The sequence below is a fragment of the Gymnogyps californianus genome, chromosome 8 (genome assembly GCF_018139145.2).
Source record: "Gymnogyps californianus isolate 813 chromosome 8, ASM1813914v2, whole genome shotgun sequence".
NCBI lineage: Eukaryota > Metazoa > Chordata > Aves > Accipitriformes > Cathartidae > Gymnogyps > Gymnogyps californianus.
The window spans coordinates 25349374-25364657 of record NC_059478.1 but is presented as its reverse complement, the minus strand read 5'-3'; the positions used below and the strand labels follow the sequence as shown (position 1 = coordinate 25364657).

Here is a 15284-nt window from a genome sequence, read left to right as displayed (position 1 = left end):
GGGATGCAGGTGACCCGCATCAGCTCCTTCTCGGGGACCGAGTGACCATGGTGGGCGTAACACAGTCACATCTTGGCAAAGGGGGGATGACGGTGGCCCCACACCCAGCACCCCGCTGGGGAGAGGGGGGAATGTGGCCCGGGAGGGGGTGAAGAAGGGCTGGGCCGTACCGGGGTCACGGGCGAGCGGCGCCTGCCCGAGGAGGAGGCGGGGGCAGCCCGGGAGCTAGGGCGGCCCCGGAGGGCCGGGCCGGGCGCGGCCGGAGGCAGAGAGCCGGAACAGCCCGGGGCGCAGCGGGAGCGGCACCGGCGGGGGCACAGCGCCGGGACAGCCCGGGGCGCAGCGGGAGCGGCACTGCCGGAGCGACGCGGTGCACGGAGCCGGTACCCGGTGCGCGATGCCGGCGAGCGGGGAAGCGCCGCACCAGGTGCTGGGCCGGCTGCGGTTCCTGCTGCAGTGCAGCGAGTGCTTCCGCCGCTCCCGGGCGCTGCCCGCCGCGCTCTGCTACGTGCCGCGGGAGGTGCAGTACAAGATCTGCAAGGACCCCGCCGCCGCCGCTGCCGCCGCCGCCGCCCGCAGCCTGCTCAGCGTCTGGGACAGCCCGGGGTCGGCGCGGGGCGGGAAGCGGGCGGCGAGGGCCACCATCGCGGTGCGGAAGGGCGGCTGCCTCCGCGCCACCGGCGAGGAGTACTGCAACGGCGCCGGGCTCTGGATCAAGCTCAGCAAGGTAACGGCGGGACACCGGCCGCGCAGCCGGGAACCGCCCGGGGGACGTCGGGTGCCGACGGCGGTGACAAGCCGGGATGCGCTTTCAGGAGCAGCTGGAGGAGTACACGAGCAGCCATGACCTGGCTGAGGGCTGGCTCCTGGCGCAGAGGTTTGGAGAGGGAGGAGATAAGTTGGTCCCGGTTGACTCCGTGAAGACCATCCAGTGGCAGCACCAAACGCTCGGGGTTGATTATAAACCCGTGGTCAGGTATGGCCCCAGCCTGCGGCACCCCGGATAGGGACCAGGCTGTGGGCGCTGGAGGCGCGTGTGGCCGGTACCCACAGAGGACATGCGACCCGACCATCCCAAATCCCTTGGGCATGTCCAGCACAGCCCCCCTCAGTCCCTCCAGCGCAGGTGGGACACATCCCTGCCGAGCCGCCTGCGGGCAGGAGGGTGCCCCCTCGTAGGCTAATCCTGTTTGCTTGTGGCGGCACCTGCACAGGATAAAGGTGATGCCAGGGGGTTTCTGAGGCACTCGGGTTTGGGCTGAGTGATGTCGTGGAGGTAATGCAGTGATGAGAGAGCTCATATTTGATTTTCATGACAGAAGGCCATGTGCAGGGCTGGATTCCCCCACTCTGCCCCAGCCTCCACCCAGATTCAGGGACGCTCTCATCCCTTCCGCAGCTGTTTCTGCAGCCCCTGGGTGTCACACCCGGTCCCCCACCGCTGCTCCCTCTGCTCCAGGCTAAGGCAGTAACACTTGGGCACGCTGAGCACTGACACATCTTTTCCTTTGTGCGACTCCTCCACTGGTGCTGCTCCAGCTGGGAACAACTGGTGGACCTGACCTACTCCATGCACCTGGGAGAGAAGCCCAGACTCATAGAGCAGGATGAGGCCGCGGTGCAGAAGTTTCGGTATGAGTGCATCTCCTAGAGCAGTACTGCAGCACCCTGAGGGGCGGCCGGCCAGGGCCTGGACATGCCTGCGGGGCCAGGACTGGCTTCAGGGTTGGGAGCGGGGAGGATTGGTGCCATGAGATGCCTTTTACATTAATACCATTTGACACTGCTCAAGCAAAGATGGCCTTTGCTCCACGGAGCATCAGAGCAACCGCGTGGTGCTATTCCCACTGGGCTGGGGTGGCCATAAACACCCGGAATGGTGGTGGTGAGATACAGCTGGGCCATCTGCCTGTGGCAGGGACAGCTGCCCGGCGCCATCCTGATGTGGTGACCATGAGATGCTGTGGCCAATCCGAGCTGGGGCACCTGCAGAGTGCTGGTGGGCAGGTTTGGGGCGCAGCCTGGTCTCTCTGTCCCATTAAGACAGAGCCCCCCTGCAGGTCCGTGCCCCCGGGCTGGAGCTACGAGTGCGACATGGAGCTGGGGCGCTTCCTGTATGATCACAGCGAGAGAGAGCTGCAGCGCAGGGACTGCACCAAGGAGCACCTCAGCAGTGTAGAGGTCTCCTCACAGGTGGTGCGTAGTGGGGCTCCTCCGCAGCCTAAAATCAGCGTGAGACACACGAGCATCACCGTGGCTGCGGGGAGGAGCGGCCAGCAGTGGCTGTCCCCTCCACGAGGGGCAGGGGATGGTGGTGGGGTTTTGCTGCTCTAGCAGAGCTGCTGGGAGTTGGGCATCTGGAGCAAAACACCATTGTGTCTCTGGGGCACTGCAAGGGGTCCGTGGCTGTGCCCAGCTTGCTTTGTGCGGGAGCCACCATCCACCCGCAGCCTAGCAAACAGAGGGGCTGGCCCAGTCCTGACCTCCTCTGGCCCCATGGGACCCGTCCCAGCGGTGGCCATGGTGTGCCCAAGGATGCTCAGCTCCCTTCCTCCACTCGCTGCACTCTTGCAGGAGGACTGCAGCGCAGCCCATCTGACGGACAACCAGCCATACACCTTCTGGGAGAGCAACGGGCCCCGGGGGCAGCACTGGGTGCGGCTCAACATGAAGAAAGGCGCCGTTGTCAAGTGAGACCTCGGGGTGTCCCCAGCCCCACCAGCAGCTGTGCCAGGGATGGGCAGGATGCGGGGCAAAGCACTATCTTCCTCCTGAATGCAGCCTTCCCCAGGCTGCAGCTGGGGGCTCGGGGTCGAGGTGGGGGGCAGCTGGTTCCAGATGCACCCCAGGAGGACACAGCCTTGCCCCCAGCCCTGGGACATCTCCGGGGGCATCTCTGTGCCTGGGCAGCTTGGGAGGGGAGGACAACGCTGCCCCTTGCTTTTCTCATCCCCAGGAAGCTGTGGGTGATGCTGGATGGGCAGGTCAGCTCCTATGTACCCAGGCGGGTGGCTCTGTATGGGGGGGCACCGAACAGGCTGCAGCACCTGAGAACCGTCCTAATTAATGAGTGAGTAATGAGTGAGAAGCAGCCTGGGTCTGGCTTGGGCCAAACTCCTGAGCTGTCTTTGTATCCCGAGCAGATGCTAAGGAAAGGGCTGGGGTTGGTCCTGAGTGATCTGGTGGTGATGGTTGCTCTCTGCGGGTCAGGGCTCCCTGGGTGCAGGCTACATCTGTCCCCACAAGTGTGGTGGTCCCCTGCCTCCACGTGCCAGCCGAGCACCTTCATCTCCACCCCTGCTCCTCATCCGTGCTCCATCAGCTGGGCTGTAGCATGCTTCCTCCTGCCTGGTGACTTTGAGGGTCTTTCCACCTCCTCCTCCTTGCCTCTGGGGACACGTGCTGCTGCCGTCACCTTTCTGAGCATCTCTGCCATGCTGTAGCTAAGAAGTCCTGGGGTGCTTCACTTCTCCCTCTTCACCCTGGTTCTGCAGCACCCTTCTCGAGGCAGGCAGGGGTTTACGCAGGGGTGCGAAGATCGCCTCCTCCTTCCTTAAAACTTGCCTGTTTGCCTTTTTTTGGCTGAGCAGTGAGATTTGTCTTTGAAGAAGCACCCGCAAGACCGCTGAGGTCTCCTTCCCGGTGGCAGGAGCCAACTCCTCACTGTGTCTGGGCAGTTGCAGTGGTTTTTCCCCATGCCCCCCGTAGGTCTTTGACGGGACCTTGCCAAAGGTTTGGAAACACAAGCGAATCACTTACCAAATTGCTCATCTCCACAAATCCCTGTTTCCTTCAAAACACATCACCCTTGCGTGACCAGCTCAGCTTGAAGGATGGTTGTGCCATTGCGAGATGCCCTGGGAACAGCGACGCGCTCTCGGCCATCTCGCCTTTCTGTTCTGCTTTGAATTTATACTCTTTTCTGGCTCTTTGGATGTGGCTTCCACCTTCTTCAGGACGTCTCTGTGCCTCTGACAGCCTCTTGTCTCCGCTCGGCCCCCTCCTGCCGCAGCCTCGGTGAGGCGGGGGGGCTTTTGCCATGGGTAGCAGTGCATCCTCGGCTGGGGAGCTGGAGTGGCCCGCGTCTCGCCGGCCACCTTGCCGGTGTCTGTGCCTCGCAGCTCTGCCATCTCCCTCCATGCTGTATGCAGGAACAGCTTCCAGGACGTCTGCATCCTCCGTGACATGAAGACCCACCTGCCAATGCTGGAAATCCGCATCCTGGAGTGCCGGGGTGAGCCTGCGCTGCTGGACTGGGGCTGCCAGTCCAGCCCAGCCCAGCCCAGCCCTAAACCTGTAGCCGGTCCTGGCACCTGTGGCTCTTCCTGCCACACCAGCTGCTTTTTGGGGTCTGTTGGAGGAAAAGCTGGGGAATGAGCTTCATTTGGGATGCTGCAGGTGCTGGGGGCTTCTTGCCCCCAGTTGCAGCATCCAAGCTGTGCCGGCTGCACAGCTGCAGCCACGCACACAGCAGTGCTGTCCTTTCTTGGCAGACCAAGGGTACAATGTCCGCCTGCGAGGGATTAAGATCAAGTCCTTCTGGGAGTGGGACCTGATCCTCAATGCTGACATGTTCCAGCCAGCCCAGCTGGTGCGCTACCCTCTCCTGGAAGGGGTGGATGCCAACGTGCTGTACCGGCGGGCTGTGCTCATTCAGAGGTAAGGCACAGGGACGGCATTGTCCCTGCAGCGAGCCCGGCCCTGAGAAGAACAGTGGCAGGGACTTCGGCTTGCTGCTCCCCATCCGAACACAGCTGCTTCCAATATCTGGGGAGCATGGTGGCAGCATGGGGCGAGGGGGACCTGCATCATGTGGAGTCTCCCACCCCGCTGCCTGCAGGGCAGCCCCAGGCTGGGGTCAGCACTGGCCCCACAGAGAGACCCTCTGCAGCGATTCAGCTGCAGTGCTGCGGCGTCGGCTGGGCTGCCCTCATTTGCAGCTTTTTAGTGAGGGGAACAAAATAAAGCGCTTGGCCAGAAGGTGCTGGTTGGATGCTCCCCTTGGTGTGCTGGTGTCCCTCCGTGGGATGGAGGAGAGCCACGTGCAGGGAGCGTGGCACCCAGGCTCGGTGCATGCCTGGGGCTGTCTGTCGTGAAACGCCACGGGTGTATCAGGCTCTGCATGTTCGCCAACCCCCTCGCGTCCTCACGCTGCTCCTCTCTGGTCTCCAGGTTCGTCCAGCTCCTGGACAGTGTCCTGTGTTACCTGACCCCCCCCTCTGAGGACAGCATCGGCACCTTCAATGCACTCAGGGTGAGTGTTTGCTGGGCTCCCCTGGGATGGTGCTGGTAGGCACATCTCGTCACGGGCTCGGCTGGTTTCACCGGGGGCTGTGGCGTGTCCCCCTTGATCCAATGGTGACAGACCAGCCCAGGGCTCATGCTGAGAGCTGCCATGCTGGGCATTGCTGGAGGGATGGAGGAGCTGAGCATCCCCTGCGACACCAGGAGCTGTGCTTGGGGACGCGGAAAGAGGGCACGCAGTGTCAGGATCAGGCCTCTGACCATCCCTGCTCGTCCCTTGCTAGAACATGAAGCCGTTCCTGATGCTGTCCAAGCAGAGCACAGCCCTCATCACCCACTGTCTCCAGTCCTCGGAGAGCACTCCCCCTCACGCCCCACCAAAGGTGAACATCAACCGGCACCTGGCTCGGGAGCACCGTGCCAACCCCGCGCGGGACCCCAGCTGCAGGAACACCGTCTTCACCCAGGTACGGCAACGCCATGCCCCGTGCCAGGTACCTGCCAGTTCAGCATCGCTTGCCCCCACTGTGTCTCATCCCCTTTCTGCTCTGCCCCTCTCCAGCTGTACGAAGGCCTTAGATCTTCCAAGAACAATCAGCCCCTGGACTACAGGTAGGTCTTCAGCGTCACATTTGTGGGGTGTCACCTCCCTGGAACAGGGTGCGGGGGGATGCCAGGTGCTGCTGCCTCTCTCAGAGGAGGGATGTGCATGGGGCTGTTGCTTCCCTGCAGGTGGCCCCTGAGCTACAGCCAGTGGTGGGAGTGCGAGTTCATCACTGAGGGCATCATCGACAACGGTGAGAGGTCTCCCCTCCTGCCCCGGGGCTCTCCCCTGGGCTTGGGGTGCAGCTCGGTGGGTCGCCCGCTGCAGTGGGGTGCCCACGCTGTCCCAGCTGCTCTGTGGGAGGCAGCCCCACTCTGCGCATGTGGGGTGGTCCTGCATCTCCCCTACCCCACCAGTGCTGCCCCTGCCCCAGGGAGGGGGGGCCGCTTGGCCAGATCCTGCGGCTCTGGCCCTGGTGTGTCAGGCACTAACCAGCCTCTGCCTCCACTGCAGGCGGCGGTTTTCGGGACAGCCTGTCAGATATGTCGGAGGAGCTATGTCCTAGCTCGGGCGATGCCCCCGTGCCCCTGCCCTTCTTCGTGCGCACCTCCAACCAGGTTTGGCATCCCACTGTCTGCCTGTTCTGGCCCTGGGGGGACAGCCAGCAGAGCCTGGGGGCTTTTGGGGCATTAGTCCTATCTTAACGCTTGCAGGGCTATTAGCTGGGCGGGCTGTGCTTGTACCTGGGTGGTGGAGATCTCATGGAGGGGTGTAAAGGGCAGGAGAGGCAGGCGAAGGGGTGGTGGAGAGTGAGGCTGCAGGAGGGACCATGCTGGGCTGGTCACATCTGTGTCCGCAGGTCCTAAGCCTCTCTCCTGCAGGGTAACAGCAGCAGCAACACCAGGGACATGTACGTCCCCAACCCCTCCTGCAAGGACTTCCCCAAGTATGAGTGGATCGGGCAGCTGATGGGAGCAGCCCTGAGGAGCAAGGAGATTCTGGTGAGAACGGCAGAGCCTCCCTGGCCAGCGAGGGGGCTTGGCAGGGGCTGCTGTGTCTCGGGCAGAGGGGCTGCCCTCAGGTGAAGGAGGGGCACGGGGAGGACGCACATCTCCACTCCCTCTGGCAGATCCTGGCTCTGCCGGCGCTGGTGTGGAAGCAGCTGGCAGGGGAGGAGGTCAGCTGGAGCAAGGACTTTGCCGCCGTGGACTCAGAGCTGGTGAGCAGGGCTGGGGGACAGCAGGGCAGTGCCGTGCGCTCCCATGGCTGCTCCGGCTCCTCCGTGATGACTTTCGCCCATTGGGGTTGCAGGTGAAGCTGCTGGAGGTGCTGGAGGGGGTGGACAGGGAAGCCTTTGAGTTCATGTTCGGCAGAGAGCTGACCTACACGATGGTGCGGAGCGACCAGCGCGTGGTGGAGCTGATCCCCGGCGGCAGCAGCACTGTGGTGCGCTACGAGGACCGCAAGGAGTTCATCCGCCTGGTGCAGAAGGCTCGGCTGGAAGAGAGCAAGGAGCAGGTAACGCTGTCCCCCAGGGCCGGCGTGGCTCCAAGGGGACCCTGCTCCTGTGGCAAGCCCTCCTGGCACCTGTGGGGGTGGTGGCTGCAAAAACGTGTCCCCAAAATCAGCTCCAGCTGGGTGGTTCCTCTGTGCATCCCACGCCCAGGATGTCCATGAGACCTGGGGACCCCCTTTGGGGTCCTGCGGTCCCTACCCCTGGTGCCCTAGGTGGCTGCCCTGGGCTCAGACCCACTGCAGTGACATGGGGCCCCTCCTGTGCCCCCCCAAGATCGCAGCCATGCGTGCCGGGCTGCTCCGTGTGGTGCCCCAGCCTGTGCTGGACATGCTCACCTGGCAGCAGCTGGAGAAGAAGGTCTGCGGGGACCCTGAGATCACGATGGCTGAACTGCGGAAGTTCAGTAAGTGCCAGGGCCAGCCCAAAGCTGCTCCCGGCCCCTGCGTGGGCAGGGGCCCCCCTTGATGATACTCATCCTGCACACGCATCCTGCCCCATGCTGAGTCCCTGGTCGCGGGGTGCCCGGCAGCCTGGGGGAGGATAAGCCAGAGGGACCCGGGATAGGGATGCTTCAGGTTTAGCTGCAAGTCCCCACTCTGGTCCATCTGGTCCTCAGCTGCTATGGGCAGAGGTGAATGGCCATCCTGCAAACTGGGACCGCCATTTCTCCACCCGTCTTTGCACGGGGTGCCAGCCCTGCTCAGGGATGGCAGGGGCTCTCAGGGGCTCACCGAGAGCAGAGGGTCTCCTCCTCTCTTCCCTCCGCTCTGGGCTCTCACAAAAGGGCAGGATGGACATGTCCCATGTTAATTTGCTTTGCTGGGAGTTTCTAACGAAGCTGTTGCGCATTCTTCATCACAGTCACGTTTGACGACTTTCCCTCTGACGACACCCGTGTCCAGAAATTCTTGGAGGCGCTCAGCAACTTCACCAGCGGTGAGCGACCTCAAGCCTTTCCCCGCTCTTCATGTGCAGCGGGGTGGGGCGGGGGACGGGGTACCCACTGCCCTGCACCCCGGGGATGCTCACCAGGGGATTCCCTGGGAGTCGGCTGGGGTCGTCCCGCCTGGCCCTTCCCGGGATGCTGAGAGCATCCCTTAGCTTTGTCCCGTGCTCCCGGGATGCTTCTGCAAGGGCAGACCCTGCTGCAACAGCAGCGACTGGGACGGTCCTGTCCCTGTCCCTGAGACCTGAGCCCTGTCGTTCCCCTCAGAGGATCTCAGCCGCTTCCTCAAGTTCGTCACTGGCCGGAGCCGCCTCCCAGTTCAGATCACTGTCTACCCGGAAAGGACAAAGTGAGTCTGTCCTGCCCGGGCCGGGGTCCCTGCGCTGTGCCGGGGTCTGACTCTCTCTCCTTCCTCCCAAGCTTGAACACATTGGACCTGATGCCACAGGCCTCCACGTGCTCCTGCAGCTTCTTCTTGCCCAACTATTCCTCGTGAGTCGAGCTGGGGACAGGGGACAGGGACGCTCCCCCCTCCCTGGGGCTGGTATTGGGGCCCCCTTCCAGGTTCCCCAGGTCTTGCCCTGGGGGACGCCCAGGCGTGTGCTGGGAGGGAACCGTGAGGCTCTCAGTGCCCGCCATGGCCGTGACCCAGTGTTCCCCCCGGCCAGGGCCAAGGTCTGCGAGGAGCTGCTGCGGTATGCCGTGTACAACTGCATTTCCATCGACACCGACAAGGACACCTGGGACGAATGAGGCCCCCCAGGTGCCCCATGGTGTGGGAGCCGCCCGCCCCGGGGACACTGGATTCAATAAAACTGCAGGGCCGGATCCTGCTGTCCTGCCCTAGGTCCTGTTTGTGTCCGTGCTTCTCGAGGGCTGGGACTAGAGCGTATGTGGCCGGTGCTGCAACAGGGGGGGGCCAGCATTGCACTGTCTGCTGGGTGTTGCGCCGGCACGGGGTGCTGCGCGGTGGAGAGCATGGCGTGCATGCGGGGTCTGTGGGTCCTGTCCCCTCCCCGGGCACGGTGTGCGTGGGGAGCGCGGCTGCACCCTGCCCCCTGCCCCCCCGCCATGCACCCCGCAACTTGCTCCCCCCGCCATGCACCCCGCAACCTGCCCCCCCCGCCATGCACCCTGCCTGCAGCCCCCCCTCCGGCCGCCTGGGGGCGCTGTGCCGCCGAGCCCCTCCTGCGGCCGGGCAGGGATCCATGACTCGGCGCTCCGCAGCCCAGGATCCTTCTCTCGGTGTTCTTCTCGCTGCCCTGGTCGGGAGGAGCCGATGGCAGCAAGGCGAGGAGGCGGATCGAGCGTATCGGCGCTCTACCGCCGCTGTCCGTGATCGAGCCACTCGGCTCTCCCCCGCGCACGCGCAGTGCGCGCCGGCGCCGCCATTCCTGTCCTGTCAGTGAGGCGCTGGGAGCCGGCGGCCGCCAGAGCGGAGGTAACGGCGAGGCGGGGGGAGGCACGGCGCCTCTGCACGGGCTGTGAGGGGTGTGCGGGAGGCGGGGAGCCGACGCACGCCAGCGAGCAGTGCTGGCGGCTAAAGTTGGGCCAGGTTGAACCGAACCGGTCTTAGCCCGGCCCGGCCTGCCCGGTTCTGCCGTGGTTGAGTGAGGCCCTGCCCCTGTGCTCCCTCTGCAGCATGGAGTTCCAGGCCGTGGTGATGGCGGCGGGAGGCGGTTCCCGTATGATGGACCTGACCTCCAGCATCCCGAAGCCGCTGCTCCCGGTGGGCAACCGGCCCCTGCTCTGGTACCCGCTGAACCTCCTGGAACGCGCCGGCTTCGAAGGTAAGGCACCACGGTGTCTTGGTGTGGGAGTGGAGACGACGTGCTTACCCTGGTCTCTTCAGGCTTCCCGTGGTCACCTCCGCCACTCCCGTTTGTCGCCCCCTCTTGTTCTAACGTTTTGTCGCAGGTGCCCTGTTAATCGGGGCAGGTGCCTTAGCAGGAGATCTCTTCTCTGCACTGGAGCTATGCTGTTGGCCCATGTCACATCCCTTCCTTCACTCTAGGCTGCGCCTCCTGTGCCAGCGCCCCCCTCCCCCTCTTCTCCCTCACCAAGGCTTTTCCCATCTATATGCTTTTCCCAACTTTGATGTCTTTCCCAGTGTTGTTAACCGGGAGTCTCTCACTCGTTTCTTTCTCTGAATCATTAATGAGAGTACTGTGAGAAGTGTGTCAGCTCTCCTGGGATATCTCTTGGTTTGTTGTTTCAGTCTGGCCTGAAGTTCAGGGTTACTTGCTCTGTCTGAGGCATTTAGTCCTTGTTGCAGTGTGGAGCCAAGTGCTAGGTTTTGGATAGAACAGGGCAGGGGGAAGTGGCAGACTTGTAATGCTCACCTGTGGGTCTTGTTTCATGGGAGCGCTAAAACAGTATTTAGTACATGGTGAGGTTCTTTAGTATTTTCTGGGTTTAGGTTTTTGTTTACCTTTTGAGTGGTGGACCAAATCTTTCTGTGGCGTTCCCCCTGCTGCTTATAAAACTTCTTCCTGACACCTTTTGTGTCTCTGTTTTTTCACGTGTATATTTGTCCTTTGCCTTTCTGCTTCTCTGTTTTTGCTTCTCCGTGTGACTGTGACTGTACTCCATCCTGAGACTGTGGCTTTTTTCCTGACTGCTGCTTTTTTCTGTGAAGATGTAAAGATCAGCTCATGATTATTCATGTTAGCCTCTTACTATTTCAGTGTGAAGGAACAAAAGAAAGAAAAAACTTAAGACTCTGCCTTTATTTTGTTTCATTAAGAAATCCTTAAGAACTTTTTTCCCTTGGAATTGTTTTTCGCCTGTTGTTTGTTGACGTCCACTTTCTGAATGTTCACTTTCTTTGACTGTTCTCCTGTCTCTTTTTTGCTAGGATCATACTTTTATCCTGTGATATCGATATATGGGTAGCTAAAAGCTTCTCTGTAACCAATACTGCGCTTTGTGTGGCTCCTTAACTACTCATAAATAACCATTTCCACTTGATGCTCTTGACCACTAGTAGGTAGTGTTACGGTCAGATCTTTCTTCTTTCTCACACATAGCTCTTCAGCTTATGTATCCCCTACGAAAATTTGGATGTGCAGGGTTGTATATGCAGATTCAGTAAGCAAGCTGCCACCTTCCTGCTGCTCTCTTGCTTCTGCCCGCTAACCAAGCTATACGTTTCTGCGTTAATACTTCAGTGGCATGAATTCTCTCCCTGGATCATAACTTTTATTAAGTATTACATGAGACTTTAGTTCCTCATACTTGCTTATGTTAGTAAGTAGGTGTTCCACAGGCTGATTCACTGCGTCCCTTTTGTCCTAATGGCAAGTGCTTCATCTCCTCTAATATTTAGGAGACCTTTGTCCAGCTCACCAAATTTACACTGAACTGTGTGGGCTTACCACTTCCACCTGACACCAGTTCCTTCTTCATTGGTTACTTCTTTGCCTAATTCCAGGTGTGCTTTCAATCCCTTTCTCTAGGTTCTTTAGCCTGTTTTGAATCCAAGCTGGCATTCGGTATGGGAGCGGGAGAGGAGCCCTCCCATATCTCTGGTACCAAACTGCCACACAATTCTCATGTTTACAGTTCCTTCCTCTTTTCTGTTAACAGATTCAGGATGAGTTCAGTTTTGATTGATACAGATTTATTCTTAGTGTGTTTTCATCTTACCACAGGAACTTCCTAGGCTGAGGGCTGTATTATTTCCCATACTTCTCTGTTAAAATTCCATGTGGAATATGATGTTATGGTGTTGGGGTTTTGGGGTGAGTGGGATATTTTAATTTGAGCATTTGACTGTTGGTTTTTCTTCCAGTTCTTGAGGCCAGGGGAAAAGGTTTCTTGCTGTTTTGTTTTCTCAGTCTTTTCTTTGCAGAGCTTCTGCTCTCACATTCTTAATTTTGGAAAATATGCTTTCATGCCACTGTTGATATCCTTCAAATATGCGTTTACCTTTTTTCTTTTGTAGATGGAATGAGTTTGTTGCTCGCATAGTACTCCACTTTCTTGCCAAGCTGGTGCTGAGAAATAGTTTAACCGTTGTATTGTAATACTGTGGTTGGTGGTGTTGTCCACAGAGGATTATGCAGGATCAGGGTGGGCAAAAGACAAAGGTCTGAAGTGTTGGTGACATTAATGCAGGGTCTTATTGGTCTGCTTGAGGACATATGGTTTGAGGTTGCTCGCTAATGATAGAAGACGTTTCTGTTCTCTCTTGCTAACTCATGCCACTTACATGCATGTGTCTCTTTCAGTAGCAACCTCCACCCACACAAAGTAGGAGATATTTTTTTCGTATTCATTAGGAGTTTAATTCTCTTCTTCAAAAGTTACTATTGCCAAAAGAGCTTGGTTTGTTGTAGAATCCAGTTATGTTACTCAAGCCTTTTGACAGTTCCATCAGCCTTTGCAAATAAAACGTGAGTGTATCCTATTTGTGATTAATTTTTTTTTTTTCCTGCTTGATCTCATCCCATTTTCCTCTGTCCTAGAGGTCATTGTGATTACAAGGAAGGAAATCCAAAAGGTGTTGAACTTGGACACAAAAATGAAGCTGGATTTTGTGTGCATCAGTGACAACATGGACATGGGTACAGCAGATTCACTGAGGCATATTCACCAGAAAATTAAGGTATTACTGTCTTTTATTGAATTTGACTGGAAAACATTTGTTTAGAATAATATTTTTTTTCATTGTGCTTTAAGAGCTGTCCCATGTAATGATATTGCAGGTAACTGAATTTCCTGATCTTCAGAAGAGCTGAATTTTGTAAAGGTCACCTCATGGGGGAACTCAAACAAAGACCCTAAATGACTAGAATTGACAGCTAGGAAGGCTGGAGGAGATCCAGGCTGGGCACTGGCTGCTTCTTAGTCAGTGTTAGCTTTCTGGCAGGTTAATTAAAAGATTGTATTTGTTTATACAATTTTTCATATGATGTGTGATAGCTGTTGTCCATATAGTGCTTGGGGAAGTTGTTCTGCACAAATGTTCATTGTCGTCTTAGCTTAGGCAATACACCAATATGTAAGGAAGTTTATGTTCAGTTCTTGGCCCTGCCGCAGGCTTGCCTGCGCCATTAGACAAGTGACTTGCTCTGTGCTTCAGTTTTCTGCTTTTCCTATGCTTTTGCTGGCTTGGTCATATGGTAAGCTCTTTGATACACAGTGCCCAAGTGTGATAAAGGGCTGCTGTTCTAATAAAATGCCTGTTTGTAGAATTTTAATTTCCAGCTGCACAATTAGAATACTCCCATGTAAGGCAGAAATGCTGCTCGGAGCTCTTACCACGATCTGGGATGGAATTTTGGTTTTGTCATTGTCATACACTTAATCTTTCTGATTTGTTCCCTGTCTGTTTAGGCCATTTTAGCCAAATTGGCTGCTTAAATAAAGGTTGCAATAGAACATCAATGAACTGTTTAAGTCCTGAGGTGTCTTTTTGTCTTCAGGCTCTTTTTGAAGGTAATAAACTGCAGTATAACAGGCTGTGTACTCCCAAGAGAAAGATTCCAGTTGAGACAAGATGAAACTTTCCAGGCAAATCTGGGTGTCTAGGTGGCATGAGAGAGATTCTGCAAGGGGTTAATGCACAGACTAGAATAATTTAGAGGGTAAAGAGAAGATATAAAAAGGAAAAGCAAAATCAACAAAATCAGTTTAACTTAACTGAATGTTTCTGTCATGTGGAGAATCGTGCTCTGTCATAACTCAGTTTGGCAGTATTTTTTCAATATGTGCATGCAGTAAGGAAGTATCTCTGCACTGCAAATTGTGACCCTGACCTTAATAGTTTTATTGCCTGATCAGAGCGATCAGTCTGGCTGTCTGGGTTTCCCTCTTTTTGGTAATCCAGGCAAGCTTGCTTAGGGGGAGGCCTGGGAGACAACAGTAAAGCATGGGGGGGTAAGAAAATAGGCTGTGTCTTCAGAGGCGGCAGTGTTGATCTTCTGTTTATTTTTCAGAAAAAAGGCTTAGAGAAGATGTGAGGTAGAACTGAAAAACACACAACTTTTCTTCAGTCAACTGCTGTGTATGAATGGCAGCAACTGCTTCTGCCCTTTTTATTCCATGTCTTGCTTGTCTGGCCAGAGAGGACAAAGTGGTCTCTTATTTGAAATAAGCCTATACTAAGTTCTTGAGTAGATTGCTGCACTGTGTATTTTGGAGTCATTCCCCTAGTAAATGCATACCACTGGTACACCTCTTACAGGGTATACCCTCTCCTGTGTGATATAGGTGAGAGAACTACACAGTAGAGGTAGCTGAAAAGCTGCTGTATGTTGGCTATGTCTGCGGTGTAGTGGGAGAGGGATCTTGCTGAAGAATGAGTTTCCCTGGTGAAAACAACTGCTGCTTGTGGCCACAGTTTTCTGGCAGGCTTTTTGCAACCCACACCAAAAGTCTGATGTGACGTTTAAACTGGTTGCTGAAACTTAGTTGTCACAAATTGAGTTAATTTCCCACAGATAGAAGAGCAAGTATGCTCAATAAAAACGAGGTAACGTGACACAGTATAGACAACTTGCTTGTGTGCAATGCAAGTGACAGGGAGTAAAGCCAAGATTATAAATGCACAGTAAGAAATACATCTAAGGGTAGCTGAACTCCTGATCACAAATTCTGAGATGTGCATAAATGTTGGACCACTCTAAAGCATAAAATCTCATGACTTGCTGCCTTGTCTAGCATTTGTCTGAGGGAGTTCCACTAGCACAGCATTGCTGCTTGCTATGCCTGCAGTTGCAGGCCTTTTTGTTGTGTTGCACCTTGGTTAATGAAGCTTGATACTTTGAAGATTAGATGTCGAGATTAGATTTACAGAATTGCATTCAGTAGTAGCATGAGAATACATACATGCAAAGCCTGTATGGGCTGAGGGAAGGTAGTTTGCATTGTTGTTTATCACTTTTTGGTGCTGGCATTTTTGGGGGCAGGTAAGACTGACTGTCTCGGTTCACAGTAACACGCAGCTGACTCCACCAGTCTTACTCTTTCTTGGTTGTTCAGAAGTTCATGAGAGCAAAGGAAGCCTGTTCAAGTTTTTGTTTGCTGTT

The 15284-nt window shown here is 56.6% G+C and overlaps 2 protein-coding genes across 3 annotated transcripts in view; both read left to right on the top strand.

The window, feature by feature from the left end:
- Positions 1 to 397: 397 nt before the first annotated feature.
- LOC127018830 (E3 ubiquitin-protein ligase HECTD3-like) lies at positions 398 to 9087 on the top strand. The gene is made up of 21 exons (XM_050900565.1): positions 398 to 727; positions 816 to 976; positions 1540 to 1632; positions 2061 to 2196; positions 2575 to 2690; positions 2957 to 3070; positions 4152 to 4234; positions 4494 to 4659; positions 5173 to 5254; positions 5529 to 5711; positions 5807 to 5856; positions 5977 to 6041; positions 6302 to 6405; positions 6670 to 6789; positions 6918 to 7007; positions 7100 to 7306; positions 7578 to 7707; positions 8166 to 8240; positions 8518 to 8599; positions 8671 to 8742; positions 8919 to 9087. Exons 1-21 carry the CDS (start codon positions 398 to 400, stop codon positions 9001 to 9003), a joined length of 2544 nt encoding a protein of 847 aa, XP_050756522.1. The 3' UTR covers positions 9004 to 9087.
- A 557-nt stretch (positions 9088 to 9644) lies between these two features.
- The window catches only part of EIF2B3 (eukaryotic translation initiation factor 2B subunit gamma), a 105149-nt gene continuing 99509 nt past the window's right edge, over positions 9645 to 15284 (top strand). For both annotated transcript variants that reach the window (XM_050900876.1, XM_050900875.1), the window contains exons 1-3: positions 9645 to 9691; positions 9892 to 10040; positions 12720 to 12859. In XM_050900876.1, the coding sequence (XP_050756833.1) occupies positions 9893 to 10040; positions 12720 to 12859 (288 nt within the window). In that variant the 5' untranslated portion in view covers positions 9645 to 9691; position 9892. The remainder of the gene's footprint in view (positions 9692 to 9891; positions 10041 to 12719; positions 12860 to 15284) is intronic.

Bases quoted from the DNA above. Each gene is read 5' to 3' on its own strand.
- LOC127018830 (XM_050900565.1), top strand. From the start codon at position 398: ATGCCGGCGAGCGGGGAAGCGCCGCACCAGGTGCTGGGCCGGCTGCGG. The intron at 4,235-4,493 runs GTGAGCCTGCGC...CTTTCTTGGCAG, and splicing joins CCGCATCCTGGAGTGCCGGG to ACCAAGGGTACAATGTCCGC. The intron at 7,307-7,577 runs GTAACGCTGTCC...TGCCCCCCCAAG, and splicing joins TGGAAGAGAGCAAGGAGCAG to ATCGCAGCCATGCGTGCCGG.